Below are 20,573 nucleotides of genomic sequence, written 5' to 3' on the forward strand. Positions count from 1 at the left end.
GTAGTTTTGGCCCATGGGGCATCTGGGTACCACTGCAGATGGGTGGTTTGCTTAACTACAGTCAGGCAAAAGCCTCCTGCACCCCATCATCAATTTTATTTTTCAGCGTGAGGCAAACAGCTTTTTGCTGTAGAGCCTTAGCTTGGAGAGGGCTCCTGTGGAGGAGTGAGAGGTGTGGGGGGATGGCCAGGGTCTGAGCATCACACCAAGCAGATGGGGCTTTGTGCATGGGTGTTTTGGGGCTCACAAAAGCAGCCGCACAGAGCAGGCTGTGGCATGCCATGTGTTCCTCTTCTGTTGATGATAATTTGTGAAGCCTAAAGCAGCTTCCCCAGCAGGTTTGGCTGAAAAACAAGCACATGAGCATTGCAGGGCAGGCACAGGACATAGGATTTGAAGAGTCACACGGGGAAAGGGACTATTAAAAGCAGTAGTGCCACTTTGTCTCTCTTCTTGGTCTGCTTCTGCATCTTTATTAAGATTTATGTTAAGACACTGCTACAATTTTAGTTCCTATTGTATTTGGGACAGTTCCCAGTCTCAGACAGCAGAACCTTTCTGGAAGTGTATAAACAGTATTTTATTTCAAGAGAGGCCTTAATCTTAGAAACACTTTTGCATCAGTTAAACTCCAGAATAAATAATGTCAAGCATTGTATTCATACGTTTTTCTCCACTGTACAACCTAACCATTCCATCACATTTCTTTGCCTCCCTGCATCCCCTCCTCACCCCTAACTGGAATGGCATTGCTCTTGCCAGAGCTGAAGTTACACATTGCAGCAGAACAGGACAGTTTCCAGCCTTCAGAGTCACATCTTTAATTTGAAGATCATACTTAACAAATGGTCCCTCTTCTCCTTTAGTGTTTGTAGTGAACATCGGTTGAAATCAACATGTATCCCTGTGGGGAGAAGAGCAGTGAAGTGCTATGAAATGATAGGGGGTTTTTGTTTGCTTTTTGGTTGTTTTTTTTGTTTGTTTTTTTTTTTTTTTTAAATTTCAACTAAAACATGGTGTTAGAGATCAGAAAATCTGCTGGAAGCAGCTGAGCCTTGGAAGTAACATATTTAATAAATCTGTTCTTTGAACTTTGCAGGAGAGCCCCATCTTTCCCTGGATGCTATCCCCTTGCAACATGCTAGCAACTGAATGGGCACCTAAAGATCACACAGCCTACACAAGAAAGATCAGCTGAAGCATGAGGCAACTAGGCAATCACCACAAGGTGGGATTATTTTTTACCTAATTTGAGCCATTTAAGAATGAGCCATCTACTCTAAACCTGACATTAAGGCTTCCCCCATTGTCAGTGCATATGGAGCAAAGAACTTCTAATGGTTGGCATCCTGGTCTTAAAGCTCTTTTCCAACAAAAATGACTGTAACCTGCAGAAAGCAGCCCTTCACAGATTTATGTGGTTATGTCTGAGAAGTGGGAAGAATTGTCTTTCTTCCCACTGATTGAAAGTGGAGGCTATAGAATTAGCTTTCAAATACCAGTCCCATTCACATCAATAGGATACAGCAATTCTCCTTCGTAGTTACTGATGAGGAGGCAGGTTAGAGAAGGTGAGGTTGCAGATGAGCCCCACAGAACCACTAAAATCTTTCACTTATAACTGGTAATAATAATAATAATAATAATAATAATAATAATAATAATAATAATAATAATGATGATGATGATGATGTCATTATAGTGGCAACTAGTGCCACTGACAGAAGTCTCCAAGCAATTGAAAAACCCTTTGTGTTTCTTTCCTGAGTTTCTTGAGACTGTCTCTGTAGAGCTGAAAATCACTGAGAAGCTGGTAAAAAAGTAGAGAAATTAAACAGGCTTCCCATTTTCTGGGAGTTTGTTTGTTGCTATACAATCAAGGGCACTGCTGACATTCTATATGTTCAAAGGGCTGGAGAGTGTTGTGAGAGGCACAGAATACAGTGTGATTTGCAGAAGAATAACTGGAAGGGAAATAGTATTTTCTGAGAGCTTGCTAACTACTTTTGACTAATAGCCACATTCAGTATCACCAAATATTAACAAAATCCAGTCCTAGATGTACAAAATAGAATATTTGCCTCCCTCTTGTCTTTCAGCTATTCCTGTAAAATTCATCAGGACTGCATGGATAGTGATATCTCTAATTTGATTTGCCTGGCCAGACTGCAATGAAATGCTAAAGGTAAACCTGGTTTCACTCTTAACTGCAACTTGCAAGGCCAGGTAAGCTGTGCATTTGATCACTCTCTGTTTGTGAATTAAGAAGAATTTAATGAAGTTCTAGCTTTTCCTCTTAAAGAAAGAGAATTTTGTTTCTTATAGATTTTACTGTTATTACAGATCTCATTTAAATGCAGAGCTTTTCTGCTTAACTAGCTCAAATTCAGCAAGTTTCTTGTACAGGCAGAAGGGGAATAAATACCTAGTGAAAGAAAAAAAGACATCCAAGAATGGCTTTTTCACGAGAGCATCAAAATCTCACCTGTACAATTGTAATGTGTGGTCTTGTCAAAATCACCTTAGCAAGATTGGGAAGAGGGAATCCTTTTGAAAGTTTAGCTTAAAGAAAAAAAACAAACAAACACAATGATTAGGTATGAATTGAACAGATAATAGATATCTGCCCTTGAGCAACTGTATTTGTCCAGATATTTCTAGGTCATTTACAACATTTCACCCCTTAGCCTTCACATCCAGTGAAGAACAAGCAGATGAGCATTTTAGGGCAGGCACAGCCTTCTGCAGACTTGTGCTCACATTTGCATACATGGGATGTATATACAATGCCCCATATCTATGGGGGACAGAGTTACAGATGCTTTTCTCCTGGTGGTGTTGCAGTCAAACCATTCCATGCTCTACATGTTACACACTCAGTGATTTGTCCCTAATGACCTGGGGCATCGTTAGAACTTGTTCTGATTTTTCTCCAGTAATTAAGAAAAGTGAAATACATTCCAGTACAGAGTGCTGGAACAAGGCTACACCTCCCTCCAGAGACTTAAAAACGATTTATGAGAGGCAAAAGTCCTGTGGTGGTCTGAGAAAGAGGAATATATGTCACACAGAGTGGCCTCAGGCAGGTGTGCAGGCTAGAGAGACATATGTCTCACTGATGCATCATGGCCACCTTGAGTGAGACAAATGCATACAAATTCTGAATTTCCAAGTTCTTTTTGGAGACCAGTGTCAGTGAGAGGGCACACTTACAGACCTAAAAACTGATCTCCTCCTTCCACTGCTTACTGGCTGATGGTCATTTTCCACTCAGCTCAATGGGGAGTGGAAACTTGAGTAGAAAGTCAGTAGCAGTTCCTAGAATCACTCACTCTGCTGGAAGATTTTAGCTTAGAAATACAGCCTTACCATTAGCTGATGGAATGACTTCAGTCTGCAAGATGTAAGAGAGGATGTTCTCCAGAAGTGAGATCTGCCACAGATAAGAAAACTGAGTTATCCATCGATGACTGGTGGCAGCAGAACAGTCATGTCCTAATCCTGCATGGAGTCATTAGGCTCGTGTTCAACTTCCAGCTCTCATTTGGCCCCAAAGAGTTATAAGCTCAGGTAAACTTTGCATCTTAAGTCTTCAGAATGATGCAAAAGAAGTGAGATTTGCAATTCAGTGCAAGTAGCTTTTATCATGCTTTTACAACATTTGCATTTAGAACAGTCTGTTTCCTTTATTTGTTAGATAAATCATCACCAATAGCAAAGCAGGACCAGAACAGTTTTAATCCTTTCCCTCAGCCACTCAGAAATGGCTCTCTGAGGAAGCAGGGGTTTTGCCTGTGAGCCTACAACTGCTTATTTAGTCCCATTCCCTGCTGTCAGTCTGAGGGGCCGTGCTGAGCATGGCCACACCATGGGAAGTGCCTCTGCCTGAGCTGTGTGTGTGATTGCTCAGAGAGAACACTGCTTTGTCTGCTGCTAGGGTTCAGCTTACTGCTGTGTGAGTTTCACTGTTCCAGTCTGAGAGAACTCTCTGCATAACTGATGAAATGTGATGCACCACTCAAGGGAACTATGTTATATCTCATTTTCAGTGACCTGACTGGCCCCAAAGAATATACTTTTTAAGTCCACAGTAGGGAGGTGGCTGCCAGAAGACAGGGTAAGAGCCACCCAGCCATGAAGCCAAATGATTTAGAAATACAAATAAAATTTAGCTGCTTACTCTTCAGCCTTGATATCACTCATACTCCTTGTTTGCATTTCTTATGTGTTTAAACTACCCACTTACCTCAAAAAAGCCAACATTGGAGTGGGCTAGGGAGAACTGGAGCCTGAGGGGAAGAAGTGAAACAAGATGAGTCACTGCAAAGGATAAAAACACATTATTCTAGTCATGTGTGGTCACTGCTATAGAGCTCCAGGCCTTAGGAAATACCTGTAAAGAGGCTTTGGAAGTAATAGATTTTACATAATTCAGACTGCCTCATAGAGAAAGAATTGGTTTTTAAGGGCATTGCTGAGCATGCCTGCCTAAAAGTGTGCTAGAAGGGATTTAGCCAGGGGTACAAGTGCACTGGTCCCTCTGTGCTGTGTTTTGGAAATCCTACTGACAGGGAAAGTTCCTACATCAAGGACTTGTGGGCTCTCAGCTATTTTGCAAGCATCTTGGTACATCTACATAATGCTTGGATGTCACTCCTACTAGGGAGAGGGAAGAAAATTCTCTTCATCATATGGTACTGCTGCTGCTGACTATGTTGCTAATGCCTCTGTTCCCAAATTCAGAAAATGTATCCAGTACATATTCAAGTATCCAAACATACTCAAAACATGATTTCTAAGTTTCCACAGGGCCAGCATCCCAGGTCTCAGCACGCTCTAGATTTTTCTCTCTGAATGTTGCTGCAAAAAATGCTAAGAGCACTATCCTCCTCACATTCCTAACATCTTTGTGCCCTGACAGCCTGCATAATCTTCACCCTAAAGCTGTTTTGCCAAGGGACTGTTGTGAAACCAGTGTTCCAGTTCCCTAATGTGAGGTCCTGGTATACAGAACTTCATAACATGTGACATGTTAGATGTCTAAATGCCCAAGCCTCTGGTCTCCAGCTTTCTGGCCTGTGGAAGCTGCAGTGCTTCAGCTGAGGGATCTCTGCTATAAGAATACCAGTGTAGGGGAACAGCAGGGGTCCAGATTCTTTACTGTGTCCTGGACCCCTCTGCACTTCTTCAGTGGCCCAGGTGGGCTAGAAAGCAGTTGCATCTTCCCAGATGGAAAGGGATGAAGGAAGCTCTCTGATGATTCATGGCCCTCAAAACTGCCCTGCACACCTCATTTATCTAGCTCAGAGAGGAGAGTAGAATCACAGAATTTCCAGGGTTGGAAGGGACCTTAAAGATCATCTAGTTCCAACCCCCTGCCATGGGCAGGGACACCTCCCACTAGATCAGGTTGCTCAGAGCCCTGTCCAGCCTGGCCTTAAAAATTTTCAGGGAGGGGGCTTCATCCACCTCTCTGGGCAACCTGTTTCAGTGTCTCACCACCCTCATGGTGAAGAACTTCTTTCTAATATCTAATCTAAATCTACCCTTCTCTAATTTGAAACATTCCCCCTAGTCCGATCACTATCTGACATCAAAAGTCCCTCTCCAGCTTTCTTGTAGCCCCCTTCAGATACCGGGAGGCTACAATAATGTCTTCTCAGAGCCTTCTCCTCTCCTGACTGAATAATCCCAACTCTCTCAGTGTCTTCACAGGAGAGGTGCTCCAGCCCTCTGATCATCCTCTGGCCCTTCTCCACATCCATGTCCTTCTTGTAATAGAGTAGATTTCATAAGAGTAATAAGTGTAATAGGAGTAGATGCCAGGAGCAGAGAATGGTTGGACCAGATGATCCTTGAGGTCCCTTCCAACCTGTCCTTCTGTGATTCTGTGAAGTCCCCTTACTGCCCTGCAGCAATCCCCAGCTGGTGAGCAGTCCCTTGGGAACTGTGGCAACTGTCACATTGAAGCTTTTTGACTCTTATAAACTGTACAAGTACAGCCACTAAGGGAATTACAGAATCTAATGGAGATGAACACACCAGGGCAACACTTTCATAGTTATCTGATCACTTCCCTAAACTGCTAATGCTGGGATTGCTAACACCATTTTCCAAATGTCTGGAAATCCTTTCCATCCCAGGTTGAATTACCTGTTCAAACACAGTGAGCCCATCAATTTCTGGTCAAATATGTTCAGAGCAATGCTGGTGTTGGCTGTCTGCAGAAGGAAAAAACATGGGTTACTGGACACAAAAAAAGATGGTTCCCTTGCTGTGTATAAGTCACAAAGAGAGAAAAGTCATCCCAGTTACATATGGAAGTTGTTTCATACAGCTGCAGCTTCCTCCCTAACCCATGGCCCATGCAAGGCTGCACACAGTAAATGTCTGCTTGTCCAAATGGCACTGAGAAGATCTGAAATGTGGGTAATAAGATTTCACAAGTCACAGACACTTTCAGTTAAATGACCAGGTTGCCAAGAGGCATGGCTCATGCCTGCAGAACTGTCATTCCAGAGAACAAAACTGTGATTAATCAGAGTCATTATATGCTTGGATTATTGTCATCTATGGGAAAATGTTCTGCACCACAGAAATGTCCTGTGGGTTAAGTAGAGGCCACAGAGGCACCACCTGTGATTAAGGGGAATCCAAATGTTTTAGTGCTGCATACCTGGCATGATGTTTTTTGTACAGATTTTAAACAGAAGAAAGGAACAAACATTTAACCCTGTGTTAAAACATCACCTTGTTTGTTGTACTTACTATGTTCATTGTGAACAATGACTGGGTGGTTGAGTCTGGCAGAACAGCAAACACCTCCATGGAGCCTTGAATCTCTACTGTGAAGGAGTCTTGCTCTAAGCTGATGTTAGGTATTTCAGTAGCCATTATCTTCAGCATCACTGGGTTGGGTGTGACTGAATATTTGGCTACCTGTAAGGTTCCGAGACAAAAAAAAACCAAAAAACAAAAAAACAGCAAAATGCTTTTCTTGCAGAACAGGTCAGAATACTGCATTTTCTCATTCTTGAAGCAATTATTTTAAAGTAGTAGTTCCCTAGGATGAGGTTAAGGACAGCTGCTAGCATAAGATACTTTCAAGCCAGCAAGAAGTAGAAGTTTTCTGTGGTGATAACTTAACAGTCTTGGCCACAACAGGAATGCAGTGGAAAGTTCCTTCCACTCTAGGAATATGGTTTCTCCTATCTTTGAGAGAAATTAAAAACTTAAAGGAATGGAACATGAATGTGACACTGAAGTCACATAATGAAAGAGCTCAGGAGTCACTTTCTTTGAATCCACCCATCTTAAGAGACAATTTCCTGCTTGGGACTCTCCTCAGAGGACCCTCATTCTGTCCATTGCCTGAAGAACAAGAAGTCTCGCCAAGTTCATTACTTAGAATATAGAGGGTGGAATACTGGCATCAACGCTCATGGCATTTTATGAAGAACCTTATGGTGACTGCCCTTAGAACATCCTTAGATTTCTGGGGAAGGAACTTAATACCATCCGGGAAGAAAACAAGGATGTGAAATTCTTTGAACCGCGAGTTGGATTTCATCCAACCTTATCATAGCCTAGGGTGTCTTATGCTCATTTCTGGTTTCTCATTCTGTCTAAGAAGGATAGTGGAAACCATGCATGCTCATATTCTCTGTTCTGTTCTATTCATCTCCCCCACCTAAAATAAATGGAAATCCTGTGCATTGCCTTGTCTGTTCCACAGATGCAATGTTTTCTGTTAGCTTGGTTTCTTGCACATGGCCACCATAGTCCCTTCCCAGTGCTTTACTTTCTGCTAGATTCCTCTCTGCTAGTCAGTCATACTCTAGCAGTGAAACAAAGACAATTATGCAGGTATGGGCAGGAGGAAGTTGTTATTTCTGAGCTAAGGCCCTCTCAGAAGTCTCTCAAAGCAGGACTCATGACTGGAAACCTTTTCCTGTCTAGAGCTGATTGGAGGTGGGGACAGCTGTGGCGTGGCCACTGTGCCCAGACCAAAGGTTGATGTGAAAGGCTGGGGGCCAATTTCAGTAACACTGCAAGTCTCTCAGCTCTTGTGGGGCTGGAAGGTGACAGGACCCACCTGCTCTGCTGTTACAAGGCATCCATATACCTGCTTTTCCAGTGCAGGAAGCCTGCTGGCCTTACAAGCCTCTGGGATACACCAGCAGTGAAGTGTCTGACACCCACACCAGGTGGTTTCCTAAGAGTCTGTGGAAATAATGATACTCACCTCAGGGATGATACTGCCAAATATCTCTGTGCTTATATTATAATAGCTGCAAGTCTGGAGAAGAACAAAATAAATAAGAAAACAAAGGGGTTTACCAGATTTAACCTTTATGGCCAGCTTTTATCTAAATTCATTAGTACTGTCATTTCAACGGATCTTTGATTTTGTACCTTTCAGAAATATTCCTGAAGAACTCTGTACACTTAAAGCTGATTCCCAATAATATATACCAAAATACTTCCTGGGAAAGTAGATGATTAATATCATTATAGTTTGGGCTGAAATCTACAGGCTTAGGGACTTACTGAACCTCCTGGAGATAGGATAAAAAAATATCCTAGGCTGCAAGCCATTGTGCTTTCACACATGCTTTAATTCCACGGCTCCTGTAGTACTTTCAGTCTGCAAAGACCCCTTAGAAAACAGCCACTGAGGCTGCTAAAATCCCTAGAGTAATTCCTTCTTCCTTCTCAAATAAGCCAATGTCTCAGGTCTAGAAAAAAACTTTTTTTTAATTTTTTTTTTTATTTAGTAAAACTGCCAGTATTTAATACCCATGGAACTGGGTGCCCTGGCCTGAGGCATCTTCATAGAGCATAATAAAGGAGCTTAACAGTGGCCTTCTCTTTCTGATCTACTGTCTCAGGACTTCATAGCCCAATTAGCAACTTTACACTGCCACCTGTAATCACAACTGGAAAGCCAAATCCCCATCCTGGGTGACCTGAGCCACCCTGACCCCACTCCTCTGTCTCTGTCTCTGCCTCCTACTCACCTCCTCTGCAATGGTGACATTGAAGGCTCCTGCAGTGTAATAAGCAAATGAGGAGGTCTGGAAGAAATACTCAGAAAAGGCAAGGTAGAGCATGGAGTCCCTTTGGCCTGGGATAGTGAAGGGAGCTGCCATGTAGGGAGGAGCAGTATAGTTTCCAGTCGGGTAGACTATGCCCTGAAAGTTATTGCCAGAGAGAAAACAAAACAAAACAAAATCCGAGTCAAAATACAACTTTAAGTGTCTGCAGACAATGTGACTCTCCTTTCCCTTGCTTAAGCTACTGATTTGGTGTGTAAATGAGAACAATGCATCCTGAAGCCTTAGTGCTCTCAAGCAGGTGAAGACAAGTTCCAGATTTGATCTGATTCAATAACAACTCAAAAAAAAAAAGGATGTGAGAATTTTTTCTTTACTTGAAAGAACATTTCAGGCCTCCAGCTCAGCAGCACAGCTTGGGCTCTCATGCTTTATCAAGGGTCTGCTGTCTTTCCATTCAAGGTGCCAGAGGCTTAATTCTTGCTATTTCCTTGGTCTTACTTTTCATATAACAGAAGACTCATCTAATTAATGTAATATGTAGAAATCTTCTGACTGATTGAACAAAGAAGTCCCATATATTAAACAATAACAAGAGAAGGATGAAGTTGAACACTTTTTCCCCTCTCCTTTCCCTTTATCTTTTTCTTCTAACTTGCTTAGTCCACTTTTACTGCTATTTACTCTGACTCATTATCAACTCAAAAAAAAAAAGGGATGTGGCTTTTAAATAATTCATTTTAAGACAGGATCATTAAAATTATTACAATAACAAATGCAATAGTGCTTTGAAATGTCTGACTTTTCAGACACTGAATCTTCATGTTCAGAAAGGTAATCATGTTGATCTTAAAAAGGGGATCATACTATGATAAAACCCACAGGAATCTTGTCAAATAGCACTACAGGCAGTTACCTTTAAGTCCAGGTTAATGAATGGTTGAAATACTGCTGGCAGGCTACTTAAGGAGTAGTCTATTTCAGCCAAATCATCAATGGGTGTTAGGACTGTAAGAGTGGTAAATAAAATCACACAGTATTACAAAAAGCACAGAAGGAATTTTATGTACACTCAAGATAAAGTCACTTCTTGAAGGAGAATGACACAAGTTGTTCCAAAGGATACCAAAAATACCAACCAGGGACCTGCTAACATGCATTCTGACCTAAGGCTTGATGTTTCCACCAGTACTTTCTTTAAAACACCATCTTTTGTTTGTCTAATGTTTTGTCACTGTGGAAAAGTAAATCTGGTCTAACTAGAAAAAGGAAATGGCCATACCAGTGCTTCAGGGCGTAAGGAGGTAGCAGGATTCCTTATCAAGCAGTTCTGAGAGCATCCAAAGTGCCTCTAACTTGCAAATACTTTCTTAGAAGAGGTGGGTGCTTGATCTGCTGAGGTACTTCTGTTTTGAACATGGTATCTGCCTAGCACTTTGGATGCCTTAAATTCTTGCAAATCTAACCCAAAATGTTTAAAATTATAAGTCTTTACAAAAGAGCTTCTTCATTTTGACTTTGGCAGGTCTGAAAAATTGCCAAGTAAGACTTAAATTTCCAGGCAGGCTAGGAGAGAAGGAGAAAGGGAAGGGAAGGGAAGGGAAGGGAAGGGAAGGGAAGGGAAGGGAAGGGAAGGGAAGGGAAGGGAAGGGAAGGGAAGGGAAGGGAAGGGAAGGGAAGGGAAGGGAAGGGAAGGGAAGGGAAGGGAAGGGAAGGGAAGGGAAGGGAAGGGAAGGGAAGGGAAGGGAAGGGAAGGGAAGGGAAGGGAAGGGAAGGGAAGGGAAGGGAAGGGAAGGGAAGGCTGTCTTAACACCAGTGCTATGTGGCCTCTAAATGCCATTTCTGACAACACAGGTACACGCTGCCACATTTGCAAGTTTACAATCACTCTTAAGTCCTTGGCTTCTCAGAAATATCAGTTTCTTGTTCAACTACCCCTTCCTTTATTTAACTGTGATTCTGTAAGCAAGGGAGCAGAAAGACTATGGGGACTGCTACTGCCCTTGGAGGCTTTGCTGACCACCTGCTTTTAAGGAAACTGGAATTTTACCTAACAGGAGAGATAAAGCAGAAGGAAAAGCTATCACTAGTGACTCACCATTCAGTGATTGGAGGTTTTCATCCATCAACTGGATCCCAGATCTGATGTTGGGACATGACTGTATAAAAATACATTCAAGTTATGGCCTGATTAGTGTGGACTCATAAGCATCTGTTGTGTGCTATTAAATTTCTGCTTATGTGACACATATTGCAGTATTTATTTGTCAAAACACATAACCTACTTTTTCTTCAGCTAAGGGGTTCTCCTTGGTGCATTTTAAGTGTGTTCCAAGTCAGAGCTACCTTTGGGGAACAAAATGGGAAGTTGCCAAAGGCAGCCTGAGGGGGGTGACAAAACCACAGCCTTAATAGCACCGAGGAGGAGAAAGATGTCACATAGGTCTCTCACCGGAGAAATTCCTCTCCTGGGGCAGAATCACAGACATCTTAAGCTCTGTCTCCTTCAGAGGCCCTGGGCAGGTTGTCATCAGAACTATGCACCACTTTGATATGATGATGTTTAAATATGTCATTCTATGAGGTGAGGTACTGTAACATCACTGTATGTCACCCAATGTACACCTTATCTGCTGAGTATAAAAATTACCCAAAATTCAGGATGCCTGTAGGTGCACAGACAGAGACTGATTCTACTTGAAATGGGAAAATAACCACATTTTCTGGCTTTACTAATGCTATGGACTAGTCAATAGCTTGACCATGAACTCAACACTGTATCTGGATGCATTTCTAGCTAGCAAAACTGTGACTGTGCTGATGGCACCAGAGTAGGACTCTTATATTTCTAGTCCTTCCTTTGCCAAGCTGACAGCACTGGCTTTGAAAATCATATTCCTTATAGCCCTCCCCTACACAATTTGAAAGTCTTACATTAGTGACCAAGGTCCTGTGAATGGGTTTCTTCAGATACTTGATAAAGAAGTTATGCAGGAAGCTAGAGGAAAGGAAGAAAGCAATTAATGGGTGAAGTACTTCAGTCATTAACAGGAAATCAGATATCTCAGCAGAACATGAAGTTAATGGCCTCTGGGTGTGATAGTCTTGTACTCGAGGGAGCTTTCTGAAATGTAACAGCTATCAGAAAGGCACCACTTAAAAGGAGATAATTTTTCCATTAGGCATCTCAGCAATTAGCCTGGGTAGATTAGTTTTTATGAATGAAGAACTCTTCATGTTACCACACTGATGAATATAGAAACACTATATAAATAAGTAGTCTTTGCACTAGGAACCTCCAACATAAGTAAAAATATGCAAACAAGCAAATAATCAAAGCTAAAGCCAGGTGACTAGAATTGTATTCAGATTGAGAGAGAAGTACAAGAAAACAATCAAATCATATTGCACAGAGTTGCAACCAGAGAGGGAACAGAGAGCAGCAGTCTGCTTCTGTTCAGTTTTGGTATCACTGTGACTAGGAGTACTTTTAGCATGGTCCAAGAATGTAACTTCTACCTAGAGTTGAATTACAGGGTGGTATTTGGGAAGAAGTGAGTGCTGAGGAAGTACCAGGGATTGTTTGATCTGACCAAAACTGCTGTCTTTATCCTCAACACAAGGAGGACAATTTAACACTTGATTAGGGCCCTTGCTTGTCACTTGTGGTGCCTACATCCTTCAAAATAGGTGCCCTATTTCATGAAGCTGACATTCATTGACAGTTATTTTCTTACAGTGTATACACAGATCTCTTCCACTTACCCATTTTTTCCATTCAGCTTGATGCTTATCTCACCAGAACTTGTCCGACAGCTGGTAAGTGATATTGATTTATAATCCATATTATCCAAGGGTGTTGAAAAAATTGCAGTAACAAACACCTTTGAAATGTACACTGTGCTTCTCCCACTGTCTTTGCTGTATAAAGTAAAAATAAATAAATGAACATTCAAGACTCAGTACTTAAATGGACTGGTTTCTGTTCATTGAAGATGAAGCTGTTTATCTGAATACTTGTATTTGCATTGCTCATAGCAAAAATAGATTCTAGTATGTCTGCAAAGTATCAAGTATACTACACAGATTTCCAGAGTTTTGGAAAATTATGGATTTGGGTAAACAGGCAATTCACTATTTTAAAGTATTTTGTTCCCACTACCAGCCCTGCACTCACAGCAGAGGAAACTGGAATATGACTGATACAAGATAAGGCAAGAGAGCTGTATTGGGATCTAATCTATTGATGTCTCAGGAGGGTCCACACAGGGTCTGAAGTGCCCCAATGGGTTCTGTGCCCTCTTCCTCCCCTCTCCCAGGGGTTTGGCAGCCTGTGCTGAAGATCAGCTCTGATATGGTGAAGCTGTGTTATTTTGGATGAAGATGTTCCACACTCCTTTGTGAGTGACCTGGGAAAACCCTCTTTAGAGGTCTCTAACAGGGCTAGAGGGGTACAGGGGATCACAGTCCCAGTGCAGCTGGGTTTATTATACTGGACTGTGATCCCCTGTACCACAGTTTTTCTAAATGTGTTATTAGCTGGCAGGCTGGACAGCAACAGCATTCAGAGCATCAGCCTTTAGCTATTTGCAGAGGTGCCTCTCAGCCATGGGCTCCTTGTCAGTGCTCATGGCTGAGGGGGCAGGGCCTGTCTCCCACCAGCAGACCTGTGGAGAAGAAGCAGTCTGTACTCCTGGGTTACTGCTGCTTGCTTTTACAAAGCACTTTTGCAATGAAGAGGTCACAAGAAAAATTAAACTTTGCATTTTTATCTTTTTAATCTATTCCCCATCAAGAGAATTCCCGGAACACATGAGGCTGTACATACAATATCCAGGTCCTGATGTTCCAGTTCATGTCGATAGTTAGAGAAGCATTTGCAATCACCAGTTTTATCCCAGACCCAGGTATGAAGGAGATGGAAGCACTGGGGAATTCAACAGCAGTGACATGTATTCTAGAGCATGCGGGAGACAGGGGGGAGAAAAGAAAAAGCAAAGTTGGTATTTCTCATGTCAGGGTGAACATAAAACACTGCACAATTTCCAACACAAATTGCCTCTGGAAAGAATACTTACCTTGAGATGTTATACTTGACATTACCAAGCCCGTATTTCTCATAGCCACTCAAATCAGGGAAATGTTCCTTCTCCATATTCTGCTTCAGGATTTCCAGCCCAACCTCCTTGGCTACAGGAAAACAGTGTTTAATTCAGTTGCCTTTGATACCTCCTGGGAGTTTATACTTACTATGCTTCTGGCTTAGCAGATGGGATGGACACAAAGTCAGAAAGAAGAGGGCATCTCATTTGAGACCCAGCAGTGCTATTTCAGGTCTCACTCCTAGTCATGCCAAGAGTTGAAATTACTGATTCAGTATCTGAAATCAAATGAACCTTCATATGATGTACAATGCTGTCAAGCAGCCTACTGTGTCCATTACATTCTGCTCCTAAACATTTATTTTTCTTTATAGCCTTTGATCAGGTCATTTTTTCCCACTGCCCTCGCTTCCCTACACCTGTCAGACCAGGATTCAGTGGAATATGAATCCAGCAGTTCCTCAAAACATCACACATACCATAATCCAACCCCTTCTGGGTGATCCTCACTTTGAGTCCAGGGTTGGCGTTGAGCTGCCCACTCAGCAAACTGAAGAGGAGGAGAGAACAGCAAAACTTCACCATCTTCCTTGGTTTTACAGGATCTGTCAATAAATATTTATTATGATAGTAAAAGTTTGTGCTGTCATGTGATAGTTGGACTCCCTTTTCCCTCCCCTAGAGTGAGCTGTTGTGACAGCAGCTTTCCCTCCAGAATGGAGAAGTTGGGAAGCCCAGCAACTGGAGAAGGAACCCATTCTGCAGACTCTTCTGGAAATAGAGCTTCTCAGGTCAGAGGAGAAAAGCCAGCTTATTCACTGATGGAATGGAGAAAGCACTTGGGATACATCCACCTGGACATACCCTGTTGAAAGGGAAGATGCACTGAATTTTTATTTCTTTATTTTACTTCACTGTAGCTAGTGAAATAAGCTTAAGTTTTCCCAAAATACATGGAGTTCTCAGTGTCCCCTGGTGATTCAGCAGACATCACTGGGTCTTAGCACTTCTGAAAACCTGATCAGTTCATTTAGTTACAGACACAGAAACCCCCAGTTTAGGAACCACTCAGTAAGATCTTATCCACAACTTTAAGAAGCCCCTCCTGACAGTTAACAAAAGAAAATAATTTTCTGCCAGCAGTTTTCATATCCCCTGGTCTACATAAATACATTAAATTTTATCCAAAAACTCTCCTTGCAAACTTCATGATCCAATGGATGTTTCTTTTTGCTTTTTTTTCAGTCATATTAAACAAATCTTGCTCATGATATGGTTATATTTCTTATTCCAAGCACCCAGGGATCATTTTCAGTATCTTCTGGGGAAGAAGGAAAATGCTTGAAACAAATCCAAAAGTCTGCTTTACCTTTTATTTTGGTTTCATTAAGGCTCATCAGAAATGGACTCTGCTTTTTTACCTGCTCTCAGAAAATTTTAAGGGGATACTCAAAGTCTGGGACAGTGACTTAATATCCAGGACAAAATAATAACTTTTATTCACAGAAGACTGTCTTTCCTAAATATACTTGAGTGGCACTGGTTTTATTTAGTTTGAGCCATTCAAAAGTTAGGTCTCTCATCAAAGACAGTCATCTTTAGAGAAGAGAGGGACACATCCCATCTATCTTAAAATAAAGGGCCCAGTGGGGAATGCTAATCTTCCTCCTATTCAATGTCTACCTCAGAGGTGGGCCAGGGGGAGTGACAGAAGCCACTTGAATGGAGAATTAAAATCCATACTGAATACAATAAGAGAACTTTTTTTTTTTTTTTTTTTTTTTTCCACAGCAAGAATGGCAAACAGGTCAAATTATAAGGTTTTTCCTTATTTCCTCCCACTACATTGCATTATGGACACCCGAAAATAGATGACAGCCTTTTCTAGCATTACATTTATATAAAAGATTTCTCTCATTACCACAGGGTTGTTGCAGAGCTGGGATGAAACCACCTAGAAACAGACAACTGCCTCTTCCCTAACACCTGAAAATTTGTTTTGATGTTGCTGCATCTTTCACTAGATGTTTCGTTATCAGAGGTAACAATCTATCTTAAACCTCTAAAATATTCAGTTATGATCACAATTTAAGCAAACTGCAAAATTATGACATAACTTAATTTTTGTGTAACAGCTTGAGGTAATCCCACTTAAGACCTTTGCCTTTTTGCATGACTAATACCTTCTTTTTAACTGACAGAAATTGAGAGGTGAACAAAACACACTTCATGTGTAGAACCAAAACAAAGTACTAAAAGGAATTGTGTCTTTGATGTAGGCATAGTTTTCATAACTTAAAACCTCAAAATTTTGCTGGATTTAGCTATATCTCTCTCTCCCCAACAAAACCATTCTACACTGAAGATAATCACAACATATTTTTTACCATACCTCTCCTCCGAAGGTTGAAGAGAAGATCCCTGCTGTACCAGGCCACGGGGCTGAGGATGCTGCAGGGAAAATCCTCCAAAGCCACCACCCTGTCTTTTAAAGGAAAGAGCTGTGACCTTGAAGGGACCCAATTGCTGCCACCTTCAGCAGTATCACTCAGGGAGTGGTCTCCCTGATAATCACATCCCAAACTCATTTGGGTGTCCCAGGCTAAATCTCCCATTCTAATTTCATTAGGGGACAAAGCAGGGGGCAGTGCAAACTGTTGGGTGGGGGTGCTCAGCGTGGTGCTGCTGCCTTTTTGGAATGCTCTTTCAGCACTGACTTTTCAGATGGGCCTGAAAAGAAACCCCAGTGAAGACTCTGTTACAGTAATTCCACAGGACTGGTACTCATAGCCAGGTCTGTATTGTGAAAGAAAGAAACAAATGAATGGCCATTGCTAGGAAGAACAGATCAAAACCATCTCTCTAGACCCCTCTGTTCTGAACTCGCTCAGGATACAGAAAATCATAATTTATATAATATTGATATTATAGTATATATATACCACAGTGTATATATATATGGTGCAAATACATAGTATTAAGTCCTTGAAGACAATATTTTTTATTTCTTCTGCTTGCTTATCCAGTTAACCAGTACTTTAGCTATCCAGTGCTCCTTGCCTTGTCAAGGAGGTGATTTAATCAATTAACTTGCATATAAACCAAGCAAACTCCCTCAAGCGTGGAGCACTTTGCTGGATGATCTGAGTCACTTCATTGTGCAAGCCATGAATAGAAAAGGGTGGAGACATTTGTCAGTCAGTCCGTCAACAGATACTCATGCTTTACATAGATTTAGCATTCACCACAGGAAGTCACATGCATAATAATTTCATTATTTATATCTCTGGTAATTGAGGATAAATAAAAATCACACCCACAGTTACATAAAAATCTCCTTTAATTTTTTTTCCCAAATTCCGCAGTTCCTTCAAAGCACAGGAAAATCTCTACTGTTTCCATCCACATAGATCTCCAAGATTTATAAATAACTGGATTGTATGAAAACTGTGTCAGCTTATCCTCATCATATCCTTTTAATATTTTGTGATTCCTCTGACAAAGTACTATCCACTGTAGATAAAACTTTCAGCAAAAGTTAACAAAGGCACAGTAAGGCTTCCAGATCAGTTTCATAATTTCTTTCTACAAATATGGCAGTAAAAGCCAAATATCTGCTTACAGACATGTTCAAATGGCACACTCAGATATGCTACAGTTTCTACATCCAATCTTTTCACTTTTTAAGGTGTTACAAAGAGCCTCTAAAATGAATGGTTTTTTTCAATTTTATTTGTTGAGCCAGCAAGTATTTGGTTCAATTTTTTGCTAAAGGAGATATAGGCTGCAGTCCTTTTAACCCAATATAAAAGAAATCTGATGGTCTTATCAGTGTAGCAGTCAGTGGAGACTTGCTGCTGTACCTCTGCAGATCATTTTGCTTTTGCACGGTTCCAGTTGTTGCCTCTGGCACAGTGCTCCAGTGGTCCCCTTTCTTTACCTCTCCAATTCTCCCCTTTTTCCACGTGCTTTAGTTTGCAGCACACTGATAGACCTGTGTAATTTCTGTTGTCCTGCCAACTGGGAAACAACATCATACCAAAAAGAGTACAGTGATTGGTACATAAGTATAGGATGGCACAGGGGAACTCTTGGTGTACAGAGCGTCCCCTTTAGTTCTCAGAGAAACTGAGGACAAAATCATCACTCTGTGAACAATAGCCAGAGGACTGCAGCCTAAGGGGCAGTGTTGTGCTCAGCCACAGCTCTGATCTTAGAAGGCCCATTCAGCCCTGGCTCTCTGGTTGGTCAAAGAATACATCCCATTGGAAAAGTGAAGAGATGGGCACCAAGGCTTTGATTTTATTTTTTCCTTTATCTCAAGCATTCTCCTTCAACCAGGCAGAAGAAAGTGCCTGAAGTGTTACCAATGAGGGACACCAAACTATTAAAAAAACTCCATTCCTCTTGGGTTCTTCATCTCCTGTTGTTTTTCTAGTCACCCTTCACCTACAACAGAATAGAATTAATTGGAAGCCCTGATGTGATTTACTGCTCTTTGTTTTCAGGATGCTTTTTTAAAGTAAAAAACTGTCACAGCCAGCTAGATAAATAAACTGATTCAGATAAAAATCAAACACAAGCTATGTTACTGTCTCAAGGTGCAACTGAACTTTCTGCAGTAAGACATTTGTAGATTAATTTTCCTTTCCATACAGTTGTAGTGTCTCCTAGTTGAATGACAGATGGCAAAAGAAAGCTTCCAGCTCCATTTTACAGGTACAGAATTATTTGGACTTTGATCCCCTTTAAGACCTGCAGCTACTCACAAAGACAGAACTGCTGGATGATGTAAAGGCTCAGGGCAGCCTTGGCTGCAGTGAGCATGAGACAGTGAAGTTTCAGATCCTCCGAGGAGTGAGCAACACAAAGAAGGGAATTATAGGCATAGACTTCAGATGAGCAGATTTCAGGGAGCTGCTTGACAGGATCTGTGGGAAATTGCCCTGGAGAGCAGAGGCCCAGAAGAACTGGCTAATCTTCAAGGGCAGCTGCCTTAGAGCATCAGAATGGTTCATTACAATGTTCAGACAGTTGAGCAACTATGGCAGAAGGCCAGCACAGACGAACATGGAGCTCCTGAGTGAACTCAAAAAAAAAAAAAAAAAAAAAAAAAGCAGCATACAGAAGATGGAAGCTGAGACCAGCTACTTGGAGTAAAGGACCTACAATGCTTGCACATGCAGGAATGAAGTTAGGAATTCCAAAGCTCAGTTAGAACTGAAATTAGTTTGGGAGGTGAAGAGCAACAGGAAACGTTTCTGTAGATGTATAGACAGCAAAAGGAACTCTAGGGAGAATGTGCTCAGTGGGCCAAGGAACTCGAGAAAAGAGACATAGGAAAGGTTTTTACTAGCAGGACTTGTCCCCTCTCCTCCCAGGTTGCTGAGCTCCTAGTGGGGTCTGTGGGAGTGAGACAGCACTTGCAGTAGAGTAAGACAGAGTTCAGAATCACTTAACACACTTGGGCACACACATATTCATGGGAGCAGACAGGGTGCATCTGCAGGTGGCTGATCTCATCGTGGAGATGCTCTCTATACATAACATATCTTCAAATTGTCATGGCACTCAATAGAGGTTCCTCATGACTGGAAAAAGGCAGACATCATACCTGGCTTTAAGAAGGTCAAGGAGGATGATCCAGAGAAGTCAATCTTACCTCTGGGAAGGTTATGGGACAAAATGTATAAGCTATATCAAAAGCACATGAAGGATAAGGTGACTGGAAGAAGCCAGCATGGGTTTTTCAAGGAGAGACCATTCCTAACAAACCTAATTTTTTAATTTTATGAGTTGACTGGTATTATGGACAAGGAGAGGACAGTGGATATTCTATATCTTGATTTCAGCAATGCCTTTGACACAGTCTCCTTTAGCCTCATCACCAAATTGGTGATCTATGGGTTGAAGAAGGTAAGATGGAAAATTGGCTGGAGTGCCAGAGGCAAAGAGCTGTGATCAGTAAAGTCCAACTGTTGACCAGTAAATAGTGGAGGTCCCACAAGGAATTAGTAATGCGACCAATACTGTTTAATACCAACTGGATGAAGGGACAGGGTGCAGTCTCAGCTAGTTTGTGAATTATACCAAACTAGGGGGAGCAGGGCAGGGTTTCTTTTCTGAGAAACATGGACAAGATGGACAAACTGACAGGAATGACATAAAGTTAACAAGAGTAAGTGTGAAGCCTGGCATCTGGGAGGGAATAACTCCTGGCAGCAGTAAAGACTGGTGGCTGTATAGAAAGCAGCTCTGAAGAAAAGGACCTGGGAGTCCTAATGGACAAGAAGTTGAACACAAGTCTGCAGGTACAGGTCCTTCCCTGCTGTCTGACCCTTGCATATGGAGTACTGCATCCAGTTTGGCCTTCCCAGTACAGGGATATTGATATCCTGGATCAAGTCCAGCAGGT

The 20,573-nt window shown here is 41.8% G+C and overlaps 1 protein-coding gene across 1 annotated transcript; it reads right to left on the reverse strand.

Moving 5' to 3' along the window:
- Window positions 1–555: 555 nt before the first annotated feature.
- LOC139788892 (BPI fold-containing family C protein-like) lies at window positions 556–14,743 on the reverse strand. Its single transcript, XM_071729229.1, is given in 16 exon segments — window positions 556–904; window positions 2,486–2,562; window positions 3,370–3,433; window positions 4,247–4,289; window positions 6,154–6,221; window positions 6,769–6,939; window positions 8,246–8,299; window positions 9,021–9,194; window positions 10,127–10,162; window positions 10,165–10,276; window positions 11,151–11,215; window positions 11,991–12,054; window positions 12,822–12,977; window positions 13,885–14,013; window positions 14,135–14,246; window positions 14,638–14,743. Coding segments are annotated over 16 exon segments (1,473 nt in total). The 3' UTR covers window positions 556–862.
- Window positions 14,744–20,573: the final 5,830 nt, after the last annotated feature.

This window comes from Heliangelus exortis, chromosome 1, assembly GCF_036169615.1.
Source record: "Heliangelus exortis chromosome 1, bHelExo1.hap1, whole genome shotgun sequence".
In the NCBI taxonomy this organism is placed as follows: Eukaryota; Metazoa; Chordata; class Aves; order Apodiformes; family Trochilidae; genus Heliangelus; species Heliangelus exortis.